The sequence below is a fragment of the Scleropages formosus genome, chromosome 25, assembly GCF_900964775.1.
Source record: "Scleropages formosus chromosome 25, fSclFor1.1, whole genome shotgun sequence".
Classification (NCBI taxonomy): Eukaryota; Metazoa; Chordata; class Actinopteri; order Osteoglossiformes; family Osteoglossidae; genus Scleropages; species Scleropages formosus.
Window position 1 is genome coordinate 6,181,586 of NC_041830.1, and position 23,429 is coordinate 6,205,014.

The 23,429-nt window shown below is 44.9% G+C and overlaps 1 protein-coding gene across 14 annotated transcripts in view; it reads right to left on the reverse strand.

Annotated features, from left to right (window-relative positions):
* The window catches only part of LOC108928242 (SRC kinase signaling inhibitor 1-like), a 151,979-nt gene that overhangs the window by 18,879 nt on the left and 109,671 nt on the right, over positions 1 to 23,429 (reverse strand). For 6 of the 14 annotated variants that reach the window (XM_029249222.1, XM_029249220.1, XM_029249218.1 and 3 more), the window contains 15 exons: positions 19,155 to 19,350; positions 18,221 to 18,522; positions 15,452 to 16,293; positions 14,097 to 14,186; positions 13,512 to 13,552; positions 12,770 to 12,793; positions 11,674 to 11,834; positions 7,654 to 7,829; positions 6,747 to 6,877; positions 6,133 to 6,280; positions 5,674 to 5,977; positions 4,120 to 4,381; positions 3,357 to 3,499; positions 2,414 to 2,569; positions 599 to 724 (listed from right to left, as the gene is read on the reverse strand). In XM_029249222.1, coding sequence (XP_029105055.1) covers positions 599 to 724; positions 2,414 to 2,569; positions 3,357 to 3,499; positions 4,120 to 4,381; positions 5,674 to 5,977; positions 6,133 to 6,280; positions 6,747 to 6,877; positions 7,654 to 7,829; positions 11,674 to 11,834; positions 12,770 to 12,793; positions 13,512 to 13,552; positions 14,097 to 14,186; positions 15,452 to 16,293; positions 18,221 to 18,522; positions 19,155 to 19,350 — 3,102 coding nt within the window. The remainder of the gene's footprint in view (positions 1 to 598; positions 725 to 2,413; positions 2,570 to 3,356; positions 3,500 to 4,119; positions 4,382 to 5,673; positions 5,978 to 6,132; positions 6,281 to 6,746; positions 6,878 to 7,653; positions 7,830 to 11,673; positions 11,835 to 12,769; positions 12,794 to 13,511; positions 13,553 to 14,096; positions 14,187 to 15,451; positions 16,294 to 18,220; positions 18,523 to 19,154; positions 19,351 to 23,429) is intronic. The other 8 variants (XM_029249223.1, XM_029249215.1, XM_029249213.1 and 5 more) reach the window with 6 other exon arrangements.

Sequence of the window (23,429 nt, forward strand, 5' to 3'; positions counted from 1 at the left end):
TATGAAATTTAAATGACTTAACCCCTTCAGTACTGCTTTCTGACAAAGGTAAGTAGTAGACCGGTTAGTGAAACGGTTCCAGTGACTTAGGCATTGCAAAGGGCACAAACCTGCTGTGTCATTAGAAATGTTAGACTGGTATATTCTAATGTTCAGCCAGTTAAGTGATGTTATGTTGTGAAGGGGTCAGAAAAACTTGACAGAGAAAATTTATGGACCAGAGAGGTTCTCTGACTATCTGACTACTGCTGTGTTTCTAGTAAGGTTGTGCTTTCATCTGACACTTTTTTTTTTAATCAAGACTGCTGTTAACAATTATAGGAATGGGGAATTTGCAGCTAACTTCCATTTTGATTTACTTCTTCATACTCACACTAAAATTGAGCTGACAGCAAAAATACACCACTTCAAAACACGCGTGCACATGCCAGAGCGAGGGCGTTGTAAATCTGCTGTCGCGCGAAGTCAGGTCCCCCTGTGGTCCGATTGACGGTTAGTTGAAGTCAGCCATGGACAAGTTAATGTGCGAATAGAAGAAGGAAGGCGAAGCATTAGGGGAGGTACTGTAGAATGGGCGGCCTTATAGCTGTGAGTTTACCTTCCTTCTCAGATCAACTGAGGAACTCAGGTCCAGGCTGGAAGGAGGGACACGGGTCCTGCGCAAGGTGTTGGGCAGGGAGTGGGGAGGGGATACTTTGACTTTGATTGGGGTTCTCTGAAAAACCTAGCGGACGTTGGGGGGAGGGGGGACATAGTGAGCCGCATCACAAAAGGCTCTTCACAAATGAATCTTCAGATCCACTAACAAAGCATGGAGTATAAGACATGACAAAACGTGGGAGGAAAGCAAAACATTGTTATAATCAGAAGATTTTGAAGCTGAAAACCTTGACTTGTGACCAAAAGTTTGCAGGTTCCAAATCCAAATGGTAATCATTGCATCACACCTCTGACCTTGCCTGATCCATAATTATTTCAGTAATTATTCTCCACTCGAATTTAGCATTGCCCTTTAGAATTCGATCATTTTTGGACGTACATCTACTGATGCCGTTTGAATACAACAGGTTGAGTTGTGAGCACTGTACAATCGTGCCATGCGTCTAGGGGATGTTCCAAGGCTAAAAGTGTGCTTCGCTATTCATAGTGCTGCCTTGCCTGACCTTAGGAAGAGATAAGAAAGGAAAAACACATGGGGGGACAAAGCCCATACGGTGTGAGTCAATTCTGGTGGAGTATGACTAATGGATTTTCAGGGAGGCCTGGTTTAAGAGTTCCAATGGGTTGCAGCCGCACTTACAGTATATAAGTGTACATTCAAATACTTCATATAAAGTTGACTCTTAAACAACGTGGCGGTTAGAAGCGCCGATCCCCCGCGCAGTTGAAAATCTGCATATAACTTTTGAAGGCCCAAAAAATTCACTACCGATAGCCTACTGTTGACCGGAAGCCATACCGATAACATAGACAGTCGATTAACACATATTTTGTATGTTATATGTATTATATACTGTATTTTACAATAAGCAAGCTAAAGAAAAGAAAATGTTAAGAAAATCAGAAAGAAGAGAAAATACATTGACAGCACTGTACTGTATTTATCGATGCAGCAAGTTTACGTCATCTGTTTACAAGATGAATTGTCCGCCTGTCTGTCAGTACCTACATCAATATTGTCTTACATGGTACAAAACACTGTAGATGTTATACGTATGACTAACACTAAACATCAGAAATGAAAATGAAAACATAACGAGAAAAAGAAATTCATATTTATTTAGCGGTATAACGATTCATGCATTGATAACGAAGAAGCAGCAATATGATTGCTTTATGGGAGCTTAATGTAATCAATACGGTTGCTTCAGAAAATCTTTACTTCTGTTATTTTTTCTTAAGAAATGTGTGTAATTTATGGTAGTAAATGATAAAACAAATTATTACAGCCGTACAGTACAGTATGTACTACACTTAATTTTATGCAGTTATGACTTAATGCATCTTTTGTTTAAATTTCTCTCGACTGCGAATGGCATCATGTATGGTCTGCAAGTGTGTGCGTAAGTTTTGATAAATTTTAACTCTTATAATAGATTTGTGTATATTTTATGGTAGTAAACGATAAAATAGACTAGTATCTACATATATTTTATGCAGTCATGACATACCTAACTTTTTCTTAATTTTTTTGATATTTCTAGGCTACGTGCTTCATCTGCGAGTTTTTTCAAATTGTTGCAAATCTCCAAAAAATTTTCCAATATATTTATTGAAAAAAAAGTGTATAAATCAAACCTGTGCTGTTCAAGGGTTTCAAGGGCCAACTATATTTGCGTCTGATGTGCAGTTACTGCTAGTGATTTATAAGAAAATATGAACAATGCCGGGACTGCCACGAATCCACTCCTACCTCCAGCTCAGCAATTATCTTTTCTTCATCATTTTCATCCTTCACTCCCGAAGCAGCAATTATAGGGGGGGTGGACGCAGGCCTCGGTGCCTCTGAGGCAACCCGCCTCAGTTTGACAAGGGGTTTCTGCACCTCTGCCTCGTCTGACTCGGCCTTCTGTGCAGGAGGGACAGGAAGTAAGGGAGGTTGGAATACGGCAGATACACAACAAACCCCGACGTGGTTCGCAGCAGGTGCCACCAAAACATCACCTATTAAAGGGCGGTGCGATTCTGGACCCCCCCCCCAAACTCACCTGAAAAGCAAGATGTTTGAGACAAACACTCGGAAGAAACCCACGTGAACACAGAGCGGAACAAGCAAACTCCACAAAGACTGAAAGGGATTTGAACCCACTTCCATCCCACAGGACCAGGGACTTGTAAGGGACCAGCACTACCCACTGTGACACTGCTGTTAACAGAAATAGCATTTCACAGTATTTAAATATATTCTTTAAGTTTAAGAAGCTGGGCTGATCAAGCAGTTGCAGATCTACACGACAGAAGAGGCCCTGCTGTGGTGCTCATAAGCACAGCTCTTTATATAAGTGCGTTTGCCCCTTTTTCCTCATTTTAGCCGTGGCCAATTACACATTTCTTATCTCACGTTCAAAGCGCATCACCCACACTAAGTGTGAAGGCTGCAGGCATCATTGGGTGATGTAACACACTGAAGCACTATTTGTCCGATTCCACCCACAGTGCTTGAGCAACGAAGGGAAGAAAACCGCAGACCACACACCCAACCACAGAAAAACCGCCCAACTAGTATTCCCCAGGCCTCCTGGCTACAGGTGGATAGCGTAGCATGACAGGGAGGCTCGGAAAAGAGCAAATCACAATTAACTCGCGTGCAATTGGAGAGGCCCCGAAAAAACACAGTTCTTCGCCACACTCCTCACCTTAAGAGTTTTACTGGTGACAATGACCTCTCCAGTGCGGTTTGTGGTGAGTCCATGGGATGACGGGAAGCTTCGGCGAGGCGGCGGAGGCGGAGGCGACTTTGAGGGCTTCTCTGTGCGATACCGTGGTACCGTCAGTTCGTCTAAGGGGAATCAACCACGTGTTGGAAAAGAACCCTTTTTGGCATTAAGTTTAATCAGTGTAATACAAGTTACCCACATTACAACAGCCGAACACCATGATGATTCTATCAGGGTGAACATTTTACATTTATTAATTTAGTTTTTCTCCAAAGTTACTTCCAGCGAACTCTATGTCGTTTTATGAGCCCACACACCTTATTCACCAAGGTGATTCACACTGCTAGATACACTACATACACTGGGTCACTCATCCATACATCAGTGGAACACACTCTCTCTGTCACTCACACACTATGGGTCAACCTAAACAGCATGTCTTCGGAGTGTAGGAGGAAACCAGAGCACCCAGGGGAAACCCACGCAGACACGGGGAGAACATGCAAACTCCACACAGAGTGTGGATCGAACCCACAACCCCTTGCCCCACCCAGGAGCTGTGAGACAGCAGCACTTCTCGATGTGCCGCTATGCACCCTGTTTTTTTTTTTTATTTTTTGTGATTGCTGCTGTTGCATAACTATTATTCACTCTGTCTTTCACATTCTGCTGTCTCTGTGTCTGCCTTGTTTGCGAGTACCAGACCGCATACTTGCAGTAATGTCAAGCTCAGCTGGCTTACCAGATCCACGACATGGGCTGGCCTCCTTGCTGGAGAGCTTCTGAGGAGCATGCTGGGGTTTACTGGGCCGGTGCTCTGGTGTTGCGGAGACACTCTGGGAAGCGGGTGGTGCTGAGGGTTTGTTGATCTGCTTCGCCGCAAAGTCTAAGTCAGGGATAGCTTTCATGAGCTCGGCCTGGGTCTCTTCCAACAGGCGGTTGATGTCCTGGGCACTGTACTGGGTCAGGCTGGCTCTCTTCTCCTCCCAGTCACGCTCCGCAGCCTGCCAAGCACAGATTGAGAGGCACCCATGTAGTGAGTTCCACTCTAAAAACCCTTGCTGTTACTTTTAAAGGAACTCAGCTGTACTATAAAGGGACAGCTGGTAGCGTAGTGGTTAGCGCTGCTGCCTTAGGACCCAGAAGTTTGCATCTCACATCTGGCTGTAGTACCCTTCAGCAGAAATTACCCGAAAAATTAGTCCAGAAGAAAAAATGCCCAGATGTACAAATGGGTAAATAATTGTAGGTATTAACACTGTGTCACTTTGGAGAAAGGAATCAGCAAAATGAATAAATGTAAATGTGCTTTGTTGTATAATTTAAGCTTTCTTGCAAAAGTAAACTTATATTGTATATAATTTAGGTACCTTAATATTTTCATAAAGGAAAAGGAGATTATGTACCTTTGTCAAATATATACAGGCAATGCCCTCCTCGGGACTTGACCTGACAATCATCAGGTTACAAGTCCATGTGTTGACTACTGCATATTATTCCACTTAAAGCCATATTTAGCAACTTGTTTTTCTCGAGATATTTTGTGCTTCACCTTACTGGCAATGCAACCCAAAGCGCTCATAAACAGAAGTGCAAGACTACAACACACGTTTAAACAGACGCAAAAAAAATTCTACACATAACACAAGTGAAAAATAAGAATAAGGAGCAAAAAAATAACTGAAGGTAATTATGTTGCAGTCTAATGTAAGATGTTAGTAACACTTATATAAACAGTCGTTTACGCCTTCATAACTGTTGTATAAACATTCATAAATCAAGAATAGTTTATGAAGTTGTTGCCAAAGTCTTTTTTACACTCCTCAGTAGGTAATTTTTGCTAGCATTCTGTGGGTTGGTGGTATAACGAGCTCCCTCCGTTCCTCAGAACTGCTGAGTCTCTCTCAATATTCAAGAGGTTTGCAAAAACACACCTTCGAAAACACTACCCTATGTTATCCGTTTTTAAAAAAAAAACCTATTCTTTTTCAATTCTATACGCAACAATTTATGTCATGTACGACTGCAAAAACCGGACTGACTACTTTGACAGCCACGTGTCTGCATCTACCTCTCCGTCTAGTAGTGCAATGAACTTTTGTGTACTCTAAGCTGTATGTGACTTGGGAAAAGCGTTCTCTAGATGAATAGAAGAAAATGTCATGTAAAAGTGATGAATATTAAGTACTGCCAGTGAAGATGTTATCAAGGTCTTTACCAGAAATATGAGACCCACAGACAGCGGCACAGAAACACACACAAAATAAGTAAAATGTGCTAAGTAGGTGACCAGTACCAGTCTGACCTCCACGGAGACCGATTTGTCTGCCCCCCGGCGGCCCGACAGTTCCTCCAGGGCCCGATTCTTGAGGGATGCAGATGTATGAGGGTCATGATGAGAGCCAATGGGGTTATTGTGGGTGGCGACAGAGCCAGAGTGTGGCACCCAGTTTGAAAGACTGTTGCTCCCTAGACCATTGAGGTTAAGCGGGGGGCTCGTGGGGACGTCAAAATCGGCTGTCTTCCTGAAGTCACTGGCGTGCTTGGGAGACGGGCTGGCAAAATCCTCCGGTGTCTTCCATATTCCTTCATTCGCCTGCCTGCGTGGACACATGCACACGATAATGACTATACGAAAGTAATTAATGGAAAACTTACAATACGCTACGAAGCATGACGGCCTTTCAGGAACTTCACGGGATATGTTTGAATTAAGGATGCATGCTCCGCTTGCTGTTTAACCGACGTGCCGTACCTGCGCAGCATGGTCAGCGTGTCGGTGACATTCTTGCAGCGTTTCAGCAGGGCGTCCAGCCTTTGCGGCTCCTCTTTGAGAAATTTAACGGCCTCCACCTCGACTCTCAGCACCACACGCATCTTACTCTGCAGGCTCGGGAACTGGTCTACGCAATGGGAAAGAGGAGCACCATAAAGTGCACATATGGACACATCTCCATTTTCACGGTGCTATTTTGGTTTCTTGTTTCATCATAATCCTACAAATTTTCCTATAAATGAAGCACTATATCTATGAATTACTATATACCTTAAATCTGCCTCTGTGGCCTATAGTAAAGCAGAAATTTTCTGAATTTCTCTGATTAATTGTGACTCGGTTTGCATTATCTGTCTGTGCTTCTGTTGATGTTAAAAAAAACTCCATAAGACAATCTGGCACCACCTCACACCTGGTCTTTTTCTGAACCCTGCACACCCACCACGAGACACTCTCATCCAGCATATCTCTGGCATATTTCACCGTAAGCTCAGTGTGAGCCGCTTCAACTTTTAAATGCATTGTTGCTCCATTAAGAATGTCTACAAGTCTCAGCGTGTCTGTGGATCTCAGAGTCTGTCCCCAAGACTCACTCTTGAGTTCAGTGAGGGTCTCTCCCAGCTTCCTCAACACCCCAGCTTTCTCTTCCAGCTCCTGCATTGTCACCAGTTTGTGATTCACTGATGAGTCCTTTTGGATCTCTTCCACAGACTTCTCCAGGTCACTACAAAAGCACACGCAAACAGTGACCATAGACTGTTGCATCCAATAGCAGGTATGCAGCTACACTCGATACATTCAGACAACTTCGGATGGAAAATGTTTCCGTGATCTCAAACAGGCAATCTCATGTACGTTATCATTATACAAACAAGTCACAAAATTACACGAAAGCCTAATTTACCCCAAATATCACTTCTTTACCTCTTCACCGGGATCACCTCTTCCGGATTCACTTCGCTCATAATCTCTTAAATTCATGTAAGCTCTAAATGTTCAAGCACTATAAGTTTGAGATCATGCCCAGATAAACCTTCACACACCTACTCCTGTCATGTAACGTAAACGTTTATATGTATCTCCAAAAAAAAAAAAAAAAGAATTGCTAGGAAGGTGATCAGGAATCTTTGATATGCGGATAAAGTTTTATGCAGCTACTCGTGAGATCAACAGTGGTTCATATGGCAGAAAAAAAAACAAAATAACAGTACTTAAGAATCACACGTCTGAATCTATGTCTCTCTTTCTCCTAATGTAATGAACGCATCGTATTTTCTATGAGATGCACGTTGCTTTGGAGAAAAGCGTCTGCTAAATGAATAAATGAAAATGGAAATATAGAGAGAAAAAATAACTGTACGCACAAGACATTTCATAGCAAAATGAACTTATAATGGTGTTGTCATGTTACATTTAGAACAGTATACCAATCAGTTCCAAAGTGCTGAATAGTGTAAACAGTGTAAAGTGAATAGTGAAAACACAAAAGACTCAACATACTGCAGCTGCTGGATGATGAGCTCCTCTTCATTGAGATACTTCAGTCTCTCCTCTTCCACTAGGAGGCGTTGTCTCTGCAGGGGATCCTCCTGCTTGCGGAGGGCATCTGTCATCCGGGCGCTGATCTCCGTTTCCGTCCGCTTCAGCAGGGACCGCACCGAGTCCTGGTTCTGGAGCTACGCGCAGGGATGCGCTAACTTTTAATATGATTTATCACCTGATCTCCCTTCATTCATCAAAACATCTAGATCAGCACTAGGAGCAGCTAAAATTACACAGGCTCACAAATGCAGAACCTGAGAAATATCAGCGTGAGCTTCTGGACTGCTGCAGAATTTTTTTTCATTGCCTTCTCTACTGTGTGTATGTGTATTTGTTCGCTGGTGCCCACACACACACACACACACACACACACACACACACACACACACACACAGTTTGTCTTGATATACCCAGAGTGTATGAGTGCAGACACCTGCCTCCATGTGTATTATCGCCTAATGACATTAATATGCATGGTCTCCTGCTGCTCTCCCTGAACAGCATCTCAACAGGATCACCAAGTGGGTCCTTTTTGCTGGTTTCTGTCCCAGGACTACAAAATCAGACCCATTTATATCAAAATATCCTGCGGCATAACGCTGCACTCAGCCATTCTATAGTAACAGCCCCATCGTCCACTACCAGCCCTCTGCACGTGCATATCGACTCACAAATGTTTGCACACGGCCATAGGAAGAGTGTGTTTGTAATTAGTACTATTTATTACTGATTGTTTGCTTAGCCAGCACTTTTACCGTAAGTGACCTGCCATTTTACCTATTTAACAAGTAAAGATATTTCACTGGGGAAATTTAAGGGCCCTCATCCTGGCTTGAACCATCAATCTCTTTTCAGCCATCATGCTCCTTACTTCCACTGCCGATGAGGATTTGCAGAGGAGTGTGAACATGTGTTAAAAATAAGAGGAAATCTGTTTCCCCAAGGGGGGTGCGGTGGCGCAGTGGGTTGGACTGCAGTCCTGCTCTCCGGTGGGTCTGGGGTTCGAGTCCCACTTGGGGTGCCTTGCGACGGACTGGCGTCCCGTCCTGGGTGTGTCCCCTCCCCCTCCGGCCTTACGCCCTATGTTACTGGGTAGGCTCCGGTTCCCCGCGACCCCGTATGGGACAAGCGGTTCTGAAAATGTGTGTGTGTGTGTTTCCCCAAAGTTGCGCAGTTTGGGTGGAATGGTGTAAGCCGGTGCCTTGACGATCCCTTCTGACTATGTCTTAACTATGGTTTACCAGAAACTGCGCTCTCCCCCCAATGGCACCAACCCCCCCCGTGGCTCAGCTGGTGCAGAGACATAGGAGCAAGAAGCAAGGAGCTGGTGGAGGGAGAAGTTCCGTCGAGGGTTTCGACTCAGTGCTCTGCTGGCAGCTGGGCCACAAATGAGGCGAGAGCAAATAGGCTGTGCGTTCCTTGGGCTCGAGAGACACGGTAACAAGGCAGCACGGGAGAGACAGACATAAAAAGAGCAAGGCGAGAGTGAGAGAAAGCATAAAAGGGGGAACTTTACGAGTGCCCCCGTTCGTACCCAGCTGGAGGCACTTTCAGCATTAAGGAAAAGCTCACACTTTTTTGTTAGACTCGCTGTGGCTGATTGTTCCCACCGCGTACTGAAAAAGTGCCTGCCCCACTGTGGGATGCTTGGAATTGTTTACCACTGTAACACAGTATTCATGAGATGCACAGGATATGCTTACAAAGGTGAAAATTACAAGCTGGTGGTAAATCACTCGGAAAAAGCAGCGCAGTTAAGGAACCGGGCTTGTGACGGAACACTTGCCATTTCACATTCCGGCTGGGATGCCGTGGCAACCGAAAGGAGCCGGCTTCTATCAGAACATCCAGGTTTACAAATGAACAAACGGTAAAGTTTCGGACTAAGTCATTTGGGATAAAAGCTAAATCAAAAGCACCAAGGTCTCCAGTTCTGGCTCCAATGTGGTGGAATGAGCTCCTTCTCTCACCCAGAACTCCCAAATCTCTGTAAGCAATCAAAAAGGGTCCTAAAATACATCTCTTTCAGACACTTCTCCCCTGATCTCCCGTGTGCTCCACAAACGTTAACTACATCATCTGTTAAAAAAAAAAACCATATGCAGCTACTCATGTAATGTGTCTGTAATCATGTGTTTCCATCTAGACCTCTTCATCTGCTGGCGTCATGCACTTTTGTTTTGCTTTCAGAGATGCATGTCACTTTGAAGAAAAGCATCTTCTAAACAAATGAACGTAAAAATGTAAAGGTGTTTGCTACGAAACATACAGAACGTTGGAGGTGAGGTTCCCTCCCTCCAGGACATCTACAACAGGAGGTGTGAGGAAAACACGGGGGATCATCAGAGACTCCAGCCACACGAGCCGTGGACTGCTCTTGCTGCTACCATCGGGCAGACGGTATCGCGGCATCAGATCCCGCACCAGCAGGGTGCAGGACAGCTTCTTCTTACAGGCCATCAGGCTGTTGAACTCTAACAAATAACTAACACCACCATCACACACAACCCACTGTACCTCCCATGCACTGCGCTTTACCACTAACAATGGATATTGTATATTGTATTATGTGAACAACATTCATATTGTACAGGTGCTGATTGTGTATTTTGTGTACATTTTCCGTGATCTCTATATTGTAACTTATGCCGAACCGCTGCAGAGAGTGCGCCAAAGATTTTCACCACCTGTACACTTGTGGTAATGGTGAGTGACAATAAAGTGATTTGTCATTTGACATTTCTCATTCTTTCCTTGGCGCTTGGACCTCCTCAGCGGCTCGCCGTATCTGTCCTCAACACGTGAGCACGCGGACGCATGACGGCATAGAGAGGCTGCTGTACAAAGCGCGGTACTTAATGAGATATGGATGCGCTGACATGTGGAGTGCCTTGAATTTCCCAACTGTTGAACCCCTTGTGACAGCGAGGCTCAAGACACTATCAGAAAAATGAGCTTTGCGATGCAGCCGTCACCGACACAGGCTGGCGTGACGGCAAGATGTGCTTTATCAGTTTAACTGATGATGAAAGGAGGTGGCAATTAAACCTCCCCTCCCCCAAGCAGTGTCACTTCGAAGCCAGACATAAGCGTCACATTTTTGTCATTACATTCTATCTGATGCTTTATAACAAACCCTTCTTCCCTTGACATTTTCGCAGATGGAAATTCTGCTCATTTCAACAGAGCTGCTCTGCTCCCTGGGAAATTTCTAGGGAATTGTGGAACAGCTTCCTAATTGATCTATTCCAGTCTTATTTTTGTCTTAAATTCTATGTATCCTGGGACAAATGTGTGCGGGATATTCTTTTGATGGCGGAGCAAGTTTCAAGATTAACAGCAAAGTAATACAAATACTGCATATGTAATCACATGTATTAAGGTTAAATACCCTAACAGCAGACTTGAAAGTGTATCAAAATTGTGGTGATGGGTGTCAGGGTTAGGTGTTTTGCTTTATTTTCTTTTCTTTCTAGAGTGTCGCTTAACCGGAGCAGCACGGTGGCACAGTGAGGAGCGCTGCGGAGATGGCTTTGATTTCCACTCGGTCTGTGTGGAGTTTGCATGTTCTTCCCGTGCCTGTGTAGGTTTCCTCCCACACTCCAAAGATATGCTGTTCAGGTTCACCCATAGTGTGTGAGTGACAGAGAGAGTGTGCTCCACTGATGTATGCATGAGTGTCCCATTGTAAGTAGTGTATCTAGCAGTGTAAGTCTTTGGGTGCTCTGGTTTCCTCCCACACTCCAAAGACATGCTGTTGCAGTTCACACAGAGAGAGTGTGTTCCACTAATGTATGGATAAGTGACCCATTGTAAGTAGTGTATCTAGCAGTGTAAGTCACTGCTGTGAATAAGGTGTGTGGACTGATAACACTACGTAGAGTTCATTGGAAATCACTTTGGAGAAAAGTTTCTGCCAAATAAATAAATGTAATCAGTTTAAGGACATCCATACAGCTGTTGTACACAGGGGCTCACCTGCATTTTGCGCAGCTGGGACAGCTGGTCACGCAGTTCGGTGGCATTCAGCTGCAAGTCATGCAGATGCAGCTGCATCTGTAGACGTGTGACCGTAGTGGCCTGAGCGGCTATGGTCGGAGGAGGTGGCATCAAGGCTAAGGGTGCAGAGGGTGTCAGGGCTACAAATCAGACAAAAGGACAAGGGTGGTTAGAGGACAGGGAGGTACTTAGTTCATAGGCTTCCCTGTATGACTGAGGTCAGTTATAAGACAACAGAGAAAGACACACAGAGACCCACAATGTTCATACACACACGCCGTATTCAGTAGCAGCTTGCTTCAAAAATGAACATCAGCAGCAATGTACTGGCACCTGTGTTCCTGGACGAGTTGATGTTGTAACAAAATGTGTTATGAGACCACATTAAAACAAATGGGCAGCAATGTAGAGTATGGGTGTCAGTCACACATGCACAATTCTGTGCAATACCATCGTGAAGTGGGATGTGATCACCACAGCGCGTACAGAACGTCCTCCGCACATCACTGCAGACTTAAGGACGCTGACCGTGACAAGATATGTCATTCTGCATCGGTAAAGAAGATACCATCTATGAGGGTTGTAAAATCAGAGGCTCCAAGGAGCAGGTGAACATGGGAGGGGGGGAAAGGTGGTAGACATCAGATGTAGGAAGGGCCTCACCGTGCAGCGTTTCACTGATATGGACGGCTGTAGCACAACACATGACTCAAAACACAAGAAGAAAGAGACAGACGCATGAACTGCCGTCCTTCTCCGCACCAACCATCTCTGCCCAGGCACAGAGCCGGCAAACAGCTCGCTGAGCTTTTTGACGGGACAAAAGCGTCATATTTCAGCGAACGAGGCTCACAAGGCCTGGTTGTACTCGGGCGGCAGGGCGCTCGGAATGAGTCTTTGCCTCTCAGAGACAGGACTGGCCCCACAAATCAAGCCCCCTCCACTGGAAAGTCTGATAACAAACGGGAGCGCCAGGAAAGACAGACACACAAAGAGACAGCACACATCAGGAGAGACCATTATGAGAGACACCTCCATTCAGACACACCGACGCGAGAGCAAAAAGAATAGATACCTTTCCTTTTTTTAAGGCGTCCAGCTGAAACAAAGAAGGAATGAGCTTATTACACAGAAAAAAGAAAACCAGTTCGTCTTTAGAGGCAATTCAAAGCCAGCAGCTCCGAAGGAATCCGAGTGATGCTACACCTTCTCCCTCAGAAAGAGCGCTCACAAATTGTGCTCGGGTTTCAGTCCATGGGACTTTGCCCATCCTCTGCAGATGCCCACCCCCACCCCCTACGACGGAGAAGACAAATAATTGTTCGGAAGCTCCTCAGCTAGTTTCTTTCGATATCCTGCTTTCCAGCTTCCGAATTCAGCGTCGGAGCGGTCATCTACATCAAGCCTCATCCGTTTCATTTAGAGAGGGGGAACGGGTGTAAAAATGTTGGGAATTGGTGAATGATGTCTAAGATGTCAGGAGGACAGGTGGGAAGATAGTGGCCAAAAAAAGGGGAGAAGGAGAAACTAAAAAGAGGAGAGACAGAAGGAGGCGTGTGGAATCATATTAGAACTGTTACGATGCGTTTGCTCATATTAGCCTGCATTATAACTGTTGAACTCATATTCGCCTGCATTCAGTCAGTAATACCGCACGTGAAGAGTTCATGCTTATCTTTCCGACAACATAATTTAAGTGAAGAATTTCAGTTTTGGATCTTTTCAGCCCTAATGTAATTTCCAGTCTTATTGTAAGACACCAAGCCCTATGATATTGACCACTATGAGGGCGATGAGGGAAAGTGCTGGGTACTCACTTCCAGTGCCTGAACAGTCACTCGTGGATTCAGTCTTCTCACTGAAAGGGAGAATGCAGAATGGCGAGAATGCATCTGAACATCTAACAGTCATCACGGGTCTCTTCCTGCAGAATCTGTGCACGTAATGGGCTGAACCAGAACGTGGCAGTGCATATTTATAGTATATTCCACATCACTGAAGGAAATACATACCACACATATAGGACCAGGCTGGAACCTAAAAAGCGGCACATCTCGAAAAATGTTCTTCGAGTACTTGTCTTTGCACCATCATTTAGCAACACTGTTACTGAGATTCTGTTACACAAAATACAGTGAAGCTACATGTTCAGGTATGATCTATAGAAATAGCCACCAGCTTCTTGGGAATAACCCGACTACTAGAAAACAAGGAATGTAGAACTCTTGGATTCTTGATAATATGCAGAATAGGCTTCTGAAATGTAACAGCAATCCTGGAAGTGTTTATGAGCCACGAGTATTAATGTGCAAGAAATTTCACACGGATGCGTGGGTCAGATATGAGCTCGTTCTGAGGGACATACACAAGTGTGGGGATGGGTATCAGCAGGGTTCTCTTACGTGCTGTCGCTATCTGGTCCCCTGGTCAGCACACTCTGCACCAGGCCAGTGAGGCTGGCAATCTGCTTCTCCATTGCTTCCATCCGCTCCCTAGAACACCGAAACATTTCTAATGGCTAAGGTGTAAATGCTCATGCGTCATAACTTTAAGATCATGCCTGGATGAGCCTTGACGCAGCTACTTCTGTAATGTAACGCAAATGTTTGTGTATCTCAAAAAAAAAAATTAGTAGGAAGGTGATCAGGAATTGTTGAAATTCTCATAGAGCTTTATGCAGCTACTCGTGATAAACATTGGTTCACATGGTAGAAAGAAATTAACCGTATTTAAGAATCACACATCTGCAAGTTTCTCCTAATGTAATGAACACCGAATTTTCTATGAGATGTACGTCGCTTTGGAGAAAAGTGTCTGCTAAATGAATACATGTAAATGTAAATATAACGTACAGGAGGCTGCCGGTTTAAGCCCCGGAAAGGGCCTTGCTGTTGCCAAACATTTCTGACTTCCTTAAAATATCCCTTGTAAAATGGGTGAAGTTCATCAATCTACGCAATTAATTTGCATCAAGTGGTTGCTAAAAAAGGTCAGTTTTCACACTTATAAAAACTTTGTTTACATAAGCAATGGTTTCATAAAAGTATTCACAAAAATGAGAAGAAAACAATTTGAGAATAAAAGAGCACAGAAAGCATTTTTAATAAAAGAAGTAAAAATTTGAAACACTGTTTGCTAAATAAACTTCCCTAATCCATTATGTCTGAAGTAACTAGAGCAAGCATCAGGATTTACATTCCAGCTGCAGGAATTGCCAAATGAAGCAAGAAATTTGCCACACTTAGTTGAAAAGACTCCTAAGTTCCTTGATTAATCAGAAAAATTAAATTTGCTTAAAATACTGTTTCTGTTTCTGGTTATTGGGTCAAATAATCAAAAAAATCACCATGACACCCAGCAATGTTTCTGTCTGAAATTCCAGGACAGAAAAAAGTGTTTTTCCTGCTCATATTTTACCATAATTTCATTTTCTCTGTATCATGATTTTAGCAAGCTACATAAAATGCAGAAGAGGAAAACAATTTTCATTTGGTTTTTCTACCTGATGCCAAAAAAATCAATTTCTCATTTGGTGCACATATCGCCAGTTTCAGAACTTAAACATACATCAGTTCTCCTGTTATGAGTTCAACTACTGATCACCTTTAAAATCTGAATTTTTCCTTCCAACATAATATTCCAGTTGCTTTTTGTTCAAAATATGCATGTCATACGTCACACTGTCCAATAGTTTACAGGCAGTAATGCGCTACCAAAATCCACAAACACTGGGCCTTCAGTCGTCGGGTTCTCTTACCGTGTCTCTGCCTCATTGCCCGGTAGAGAGGAGCTGAACCCTGACGTTCCGCGGGCTACCTCCCCAGCTGGGACGAGCGCTCCACAGAGTGCGTCCGAGCCAGAGCCCGAGCGGGACTTTGGGCTCTCCACAAAGACAGAGGAGGAGGCAGAGTCCTTGCGCAGGCCCTGGCGCACAGGGGAGCCTCGGCTAGGCGACCCCGAGTAGGAGTCCCGGTCCCGCACCTGGGCATCGGGGATCTTCTGTGGGGATGAAGGGGGCATCCGGAAGCCCATGCCCAGCGTGGCAGATGTAGCATAAGAGTCATGATACAATGGACCTCCGGGCTTATAGAGGGCTTCCTCCAACTCCCCCTGTAGGGCAGCAGCGGAGTACGTGCTGAGTGAGCGCACAGAACCCCGCCTGTAAAGTCCCCCCGGCACTGGGAAAGCAAAGGGCTCCCCGAGGGCAGCCAGTGACTGTGTGGAAGCAATGCTGAGGCGTCCTTCGTGCACCAGGCCGTAAGGGTCTGCGTACAGTCCCTCGTTCTTCAGCAGAACCATGCTCTTGCCCGACACCTCCTCATCCGGTTTTACGTCACGCCGCTCCAGGATGGCGCTTGGGGATGGTGAGAGGCCTGCCTGGGGATGCGCCGCAGGAGGGTGGTGGGGGTGGGCTGCCAGCGGGTGGTGGGGGTGCGGGTGCGGCTGGCTGTGGGCGGGCCCGGTGAAGGAGGGGGGCCGGCCCCCGCTGTACGAGAGGCGGGAGCGAGAGGGTGAGCCTGAAGGTGGCGAGGACGAGGAGGGCAGGTGGTTGAGCCGGCGGGTTGGGGAGGATTCCCGAGACGTGTACACCATCTCTCTCTGTAATGACACGGTGGGAGGAAGTGGGACAAAATTTTGTGAGGGACAACGAGGAAGGTCGAGCAACAGTGTTCCACTGTCATCCGGACAGAAGCAGTTCCACTGACACCGGGACAGGACCGGCCCATTTGTCATGCAGTGCTGTGAGAGGAACAGGACCTAACAGCTTTATCCCTCATCCCTCTTTTTTCCTTCTGCAATAGACTGAACTACAGTCTGACATAGTGGCTCCATATTTTGCAATCCAGTTTTCTGTTATTCAAATTCTCTGCTTCGTGACCCAGTACCCACACATTATTTTACTTGCAGAACCACCTCACCTCACTCTGCACAATACTCTTCCATTTAAACCTAATTATAATTTCGGTGTCTTTCACCTTGTGGTCTTCTTTCTATAATGGTCCCCATTCCCATCATCCTTCCCAGTCATTTTTCCTTTTATTGTTATGAAGCCTCCCTCCCAATCCCCATTGTGCTGGTAGCTCATACGGACCTTCACTCCTGCACGGCTCATGGTTTACATCGTCTAATCTGATCATCGGAGTTTATTACCGCACCAAAACCTGCCTACTCCACCCCTCTCCCCATCTATTCTAAAGGACTTAAACTAATCCTACAATTCAGAGCGAGCATTAGAGAGAACTCCATTTGGGAAAGGATCCTGGGGGCCACAAAGGGAGGGGGCCCCCAGAAAAATACCAAGAATGAGCCAATGGTCCAAACTCACTGAGAGGCTTCTTCAGTATCCATTCAAAATAAAGTAGAATAAAGGCACAAAATCACAGGAGGGACACAGCAAAGATGCCATACAGCTGGGATTTTCTGTTATGTACAACAGCTGATAAGGAAGATATGCTTGTTATGTTTTTTTTTTTTTTTCCATTTCGTACAGGCAGCAACCACAACTGGCGGCCAATGTCATCAGACATTTAGAGAGAGAGCATGGTAAAGATTCTAAGTCCTTATTAATACAGATTATGTAATTGCACTAGTAATTCATGATCACTTATTAATTCCATTAATTGACACAAAGTCTATTAGTGTACGTAACATAATGAACAGTCACAGTCATTGATATTTGTAAATATGATGCTAATGTCAATATTTACATATTAAATGCATCTAATTTTTGGCAGGAAGTTAAAATCCAGCTAAGCTATAAAAAATATAGTAGCAAAGCAGTAACTACACAGAGTGCTGTCTGAAAATCAGTGTAAATCGAAGGTTTCAAGATTTTTGTATAACAGCCACATTTATTCCATTTCTTTAGGGAGAACCATCATCAGGTGTCTCATGGAAATCTTATAAACACATGGTGAATGTCTTCCAGCTATTTACAACTCAGACAACTGCAATGAAAATAAACTCATTCTGCCCACTTCCTATTTCCATTTCATTGTCAGCACAAAGGATTTTCAGGACTTGAGCCTGGTACCCTGTTGTGCATGATGATTTGTTGAGCTTTTTGATATGTTTATAGTTATTTTCTGACATACTCCTGAAGGAATACATAGCGCAACAAGTGCTCAGTTTCAGCAATATCACACATACAAACAGAGAGAGTAAAACCCCTTGTCCTGAGCAGGGTCACGACGAGCCAGATCCTAACCCAGCAAAAGAGGGCACAAAGCTGGAGGGGGAGTAGACACACCCAAGATGGGACGTCAGTACGTCACAAGCCACCCCAAGCGGGACTTGAACCCCAGACCCACCAGAGAGCAGGGAAAGGCCAAACCCACTGTGCCACAGCACCCCTGCACCCCCACTTTCAGCAATACGGCTCAGAGAATTAAATGATCAAGAAATTATTTGAATCAAGAAACAGCCTGCATGGTGGATAATCGGGAAAACGCTTGTTAACCTCTGGTCTACACCAGTTGCCTCCCTTTGCTCTCTTTGTTGCAAAAGAAGCCCCTTTAGCCATCACCTTGCTCACCCTCAGATCCCCATTGGCCAGGTGGGCTGCTGGGTACGAAGCATAAATGGGCTCCTTGCGGTAGATCTTGATGACGCTCCGGTCTTGGATGTCACGTACATCCTCCAGCTCATAGAAGACATTGCGTGCCTCGTCTTTGATGAGGATGGCCGTGCCAGGGGACTTCAGCATACCCACTGTGAGCTTCTGGGGGAACATGTGGGCGATGAGTGCGTGCAGGGTATCCAGACTGCTCAGCTCATGTGTAATGTGGACACGCCGTGTCTCGTCCCCATACTGCAAGAAGAGCACACCTAGAGACCAGGGGTTGGGAGAAAAGGCAAGGTAAAGCGTCCAGTATATCACCGCACATTCATATTTCATCTTGCAGCCTCTCCAGAGTGATCTGCTGTCGTGGACAGGTAGCATTAAGTACATATAACAAGACATAACTTCAATGACATCACTTGGGCCAACATTAAGTCAACCCAAAAAAAAACAACTGATCATATCAGAAATCTTCGTCTCATTCTTGTATGTGTATGAAGGCACTGCCTGTTTACATATGCCCAGAGGGATTGAGTAGGTTGCCTTTGCTTTTTTTTTTTTTGACTAGCTGCACATCATGAGATTCATCAGTCACCAGCTTTACAATTTCAGTGCATATTGAGTCTTCCAGAACATTCTGTCACATTACACTTAACATAACACGGGACTCCAAGATTTAAGACTGTGCCTATCTTAAATACTGTGAACTTAACTCTTCACTGTTTCTTTGGCAAGGCATGTAATTAAAACTAATAATACAGACACACAGTAGATACTTTTCACAGACATTCAGACTTATGCTTTAAGACATAGTCATCATTGACACAAGCTTAAAGTGTAGTCGTGGCACCCGTGGAGCATGCAGAGAGGGAGATTTAATAATGCTGAGTGGTCGGACCTGGTGTGCGCAGCTTGGTCTGGCTGGCAGAGCGCGACAGCGGTAGGCTCTGCCGGAAGCGGTTCATGCGGTTGAAGCCCAGAGGGATGTCAGCCTCCGACATGGTCTCGAGGGATTCGGCTGACGCAAACGATAACTTGGTGGCCTGGTCCGCCAGACCAACCTGAGTGGACTGGGAGTGGCGAGGGCTCCGGCTCTGGGGAAGACAGAGAAGAGATAGGAAGAAGTTAAGACAGGAAAATTTGAATTCAGGATGTGCTCCGATAACCAAAATAGTGCCTATCTGAGGCCCATGATAACCCCTAGTGATGAACCATCCTGTGCTTTGCCTAATTTACTTCAGTAAAATATTTGGCTGGACAACTGGGTGTAATTTTAAGCTGTATAAGTATTCAAATAAAAGCTTATGGTAATCAAAAGCATCAGAAAGCGGGACTTTGCCGAAGTTCACGCGGACTCACATCGTGACTTAATATGGTGCATTAGCATTTCAGAGGTACATGTGTAGACACTCAACATACGGGCTGAGAGCTGAGGAAAATGCAGGAAGGTACACTGAGTACATCCCCAACTCTTCACAATGTGCAGTGATGCACCAAACGACCAGATGTACGTATAGACACCTCCGCAGGGTGGCCTAGTCCCAGGCAATGACATCATTCCCCTAGTGTTGCTGGAGCAAAAACGAGGAGGGGGACTGCACCTGTTTCACACGCATTAAAAGGAATGTAAAGGAGCGGGATGAAACTCACCAATTAAAAGACAAGGATGCGCTCGGGTGTGTGCGTGTTTGGGGGGGATTGTCACAACGGGACAGTTCGGCCTGTCTGGTTCTAGGCATGTTCCCCCAACAGCTCTGGGGCCGAAGTTGCCGGGATGTGCCTAATGAACCGGCTCAAAGATCCCCGCAGTCGGGAATTTTCCAGCTCCAAGCGCACGGTAATGAGCTCCCCGAGTGCACCATGATGACGGCTCCGCTGCGGACGTCCACATCCGGCTCTCCCCGCCAACAGAGCGACGAGTGTGATTTGCTGCTCGCAGTTGTTTTGTTGCGCTTCCCTTCCGTAGGGGAGATACCGCACTGATTCCTTGGCGTCACGTAACATTTCTCCAAGGGCACCTAAACTCATGTCTTTCTGAACTTTGACTTCAAACTCTTTATCCTTAAGCACAAGCTGACAGCGCTGCAGAAACAAATCCTGACAACGACACACACACACACACACACCGAGACGCACGAACACACATACATCATCTAAAACGACATAATCTCCTCTCATGTTATTCTCTGACCTCCGTCACTGTATCCCGACGGACATAAAAAAAATAAATAAATAAATGAATGCCAACATGTACGCATACAAAACTGTGCCGGTGTCATTCCCGCCCAGGGATTTTGTTGAAAGAGCATTTATCATTGTAATCATTAGCAGAACAGACAGAACAATGACGAATGCAGATGTGTGGACCAGCTGCTCTGAGAGCAGAACAACACCAGGAACACTATAGGGCAAATTTATAAAGCTACTGCAGGATGAATGATTCCAAATATAGCGAAAATAACGTACTTATTATATACACTGGGTGTTATGTTCTTAAATGATGCACGACCCTAAAATGTGAGAAATATTCAGTGGGGGTGGAGGGGACACACCCAGGACGGGACACCAGTCCAGCACAAGGCAGCCCGAGCAGGACTTGAACCCCAGACCCACCAGAGAGCAGGACCCAGCCAAGCCTGCTGCACCTCCGCACCACGGTACCACCCCCCCTTTAATATATAGCGAACGCTAAAAACATTAGTCTGTTTGGAAGAACCGTGCAAGGTTTAAGCCAGACAATCCTATCCTTGATAAGTCGGTGTATGCAGCCGTTTCAAGAATTAATCTCCAAATGCATTCAACTTTCTCCAAGTGGTTTAGAGTCTGAGTCATACGGACTTGTTTTCAGCACAGATTGTCTAAATTCCGGTCCTGACTAGGATACCGAACCTCCCAACTGCCCATGTAAAGTGGCTAAACCCACCATGTGATCGGTACTGATGCCTGACCTATGGCATTAAGTGGGAGCGCTCACCACAATGCCTCTCAATTAACAGTCCTTGAGGGACCAGTCCAGAAGCTTTCTTTTCCGACCAGGCAATAAACCACCCGATTCAACTTACTGTCTTTGCTAAATCCATTTAATTCACTTTTTGAGCCCTTAGCCATGTAAAGGGAGCTGGAACACATAAAGGGAGCATCCCGTCAGGACTGATGTTGAATAACCTAGCCTCAGAAGGTGCTCTGTCTCCCTCCTATTAAAGAAGACCCGATGGTGAAAGTAACTAAATGCTGAACAATTTATCTCGGATGAGGGAATTTCTCCCTCGGCGCTAACTACATCGAGGTGCATCCATGTGCAGCAAAGTGCAGCAACACTGTAGAGGTTCAAAAGAGTTGGGTATTGATCTTCACTGCCATCATTTCCCCTCAGCCTGTTTGCCTGATCTACCTCCATCTCAGTAGCAGGGAGGAGCAGTTTTGGGGATGGGACCTTGTTCTGGTCCAGGAAAATGCAGTTTAAGTTAAGACTCAGGCAGCAAACAATGGCACTAACTGAAGCCAGGAGAAGCGTGGGTGTTGGAATGAGACTTAAAAAAAAATATAAAAAGTGGGAGGGTTCAACACGTGGGTAATTTCTGATGATGACTCATTGTTAATCAGCACACGGTAAAAATAAACCATCAAAGTTCGAAAATAGTTAATTGTGCCACTTCTCCTGCATTAACAAGTAGATACCTACTGAGTTGAGCTCTTAGATTCACTATCCATTGTACCATTTACATTTAGTGCATGCTTTTCTCCGAAGCAACTTACAATGTTAGCTTACCCACAATTATTTACCCGTTTCTGCAGCTGGATAATTTTACTGGAGAATTTATAGGTACTACAGCCAGAGGGGGGATCAAACCTGTAACCTTTGGAGCCACAGGTAACAGCTCTAACCACTACATCACCACCAACTTTCCCCAGCTTACTACTGTTCACCATTAGCTGGAATTTCACCTACATTTGTACAGTGAGAAAATGTGTGGCTGAACCCACTCCCTGCCGTATTTACGCTTCGTCATAAAATCTGAATGATTTATTGCTACGAGCGTCAACCTTCGAAGGAACTATGATTTTTTTTTGTGCAGCGGTGGGATCCAGATGTTTGTTAAGAGCTCCTCACCCATGTCCGTGTGTCTGTTGGGGGGTTGCCAGACTGATGGTTTTCTTAGTATTCCTTTTCAATGCCTTGCCTTTGGCCTTTCCAATTACATATGGAGTGGCGGCCTGGCAGAGGAAGAGCAGGCTGCCAGGCATTATCATCGACTAAGTGTGAGCAGAGCACTATAGAGAGGCCTAATGAGAGTCTGCGCTTGCATCGGCTTAGCTAATCAACCCCCCTTGGCTCTCTATATTACTCTGCCCAGCATGCTTTTCACTTGGTTCCAAGCTCTGTGTTTATCCCCTGATGGCATTGTACAATTAGGTTGGGTGCTGTTCTTTTTACCTGTTCTTTCTACTCCTCCCTGCCATAACCCCTATAACCAGAATATTTTTACAAAAAACTCCGTAGCCCTATTTCCGATGGTTATGATTCCTGGCTGTGTAATCTATTCGAGTCTCCCTCTGTACCGGACTTGCCAAACCACACGTGCGTCAAGGAGAAGGGAGTCTCACGCCAACGAGTCATCGGTTTGTCTACCAGCTTGTCCAACACCGCATTACTTGAACAACAAAATGTTGAGCAGCCTGTTTTCAACTTTGAATAATAATTTTCAGCATTTAATAAAGGGTCAAAATGAAGCAATTCGCCTCAACCTGAAGCCGCCGTGTGGGTGCGTTCCGAAATGTTGCATTCCTCAACTTTGATTTATCCCTCCATGTATATTTACATAAATGACATTCAGAATCATCAACGTGTGCATGACAATAGACCACATGTGGTCTGTAACCTGACATTTCCTTTTCGCAGTATGGTAACATTTTCACAATTTTCTTCTTTTAATAATATTAATAATAGAATACTAAAAATCATTATTTGTGCTGTCATGTTTTCCCCAAAATACTGAAGTAAAATACATAATTTGTGAAATAGAAATCTAATTAAAAAAGAATTAGATAGATAAATAAATAAAGGAGAAAACTGGAGCCAATTCCTGTATAGACTCAGCTTGCCAAGAGTTTAAATTGACACTCTTGATATAGATGTTATGAATACAACGGGTTTAAATCGTATAATTTTACA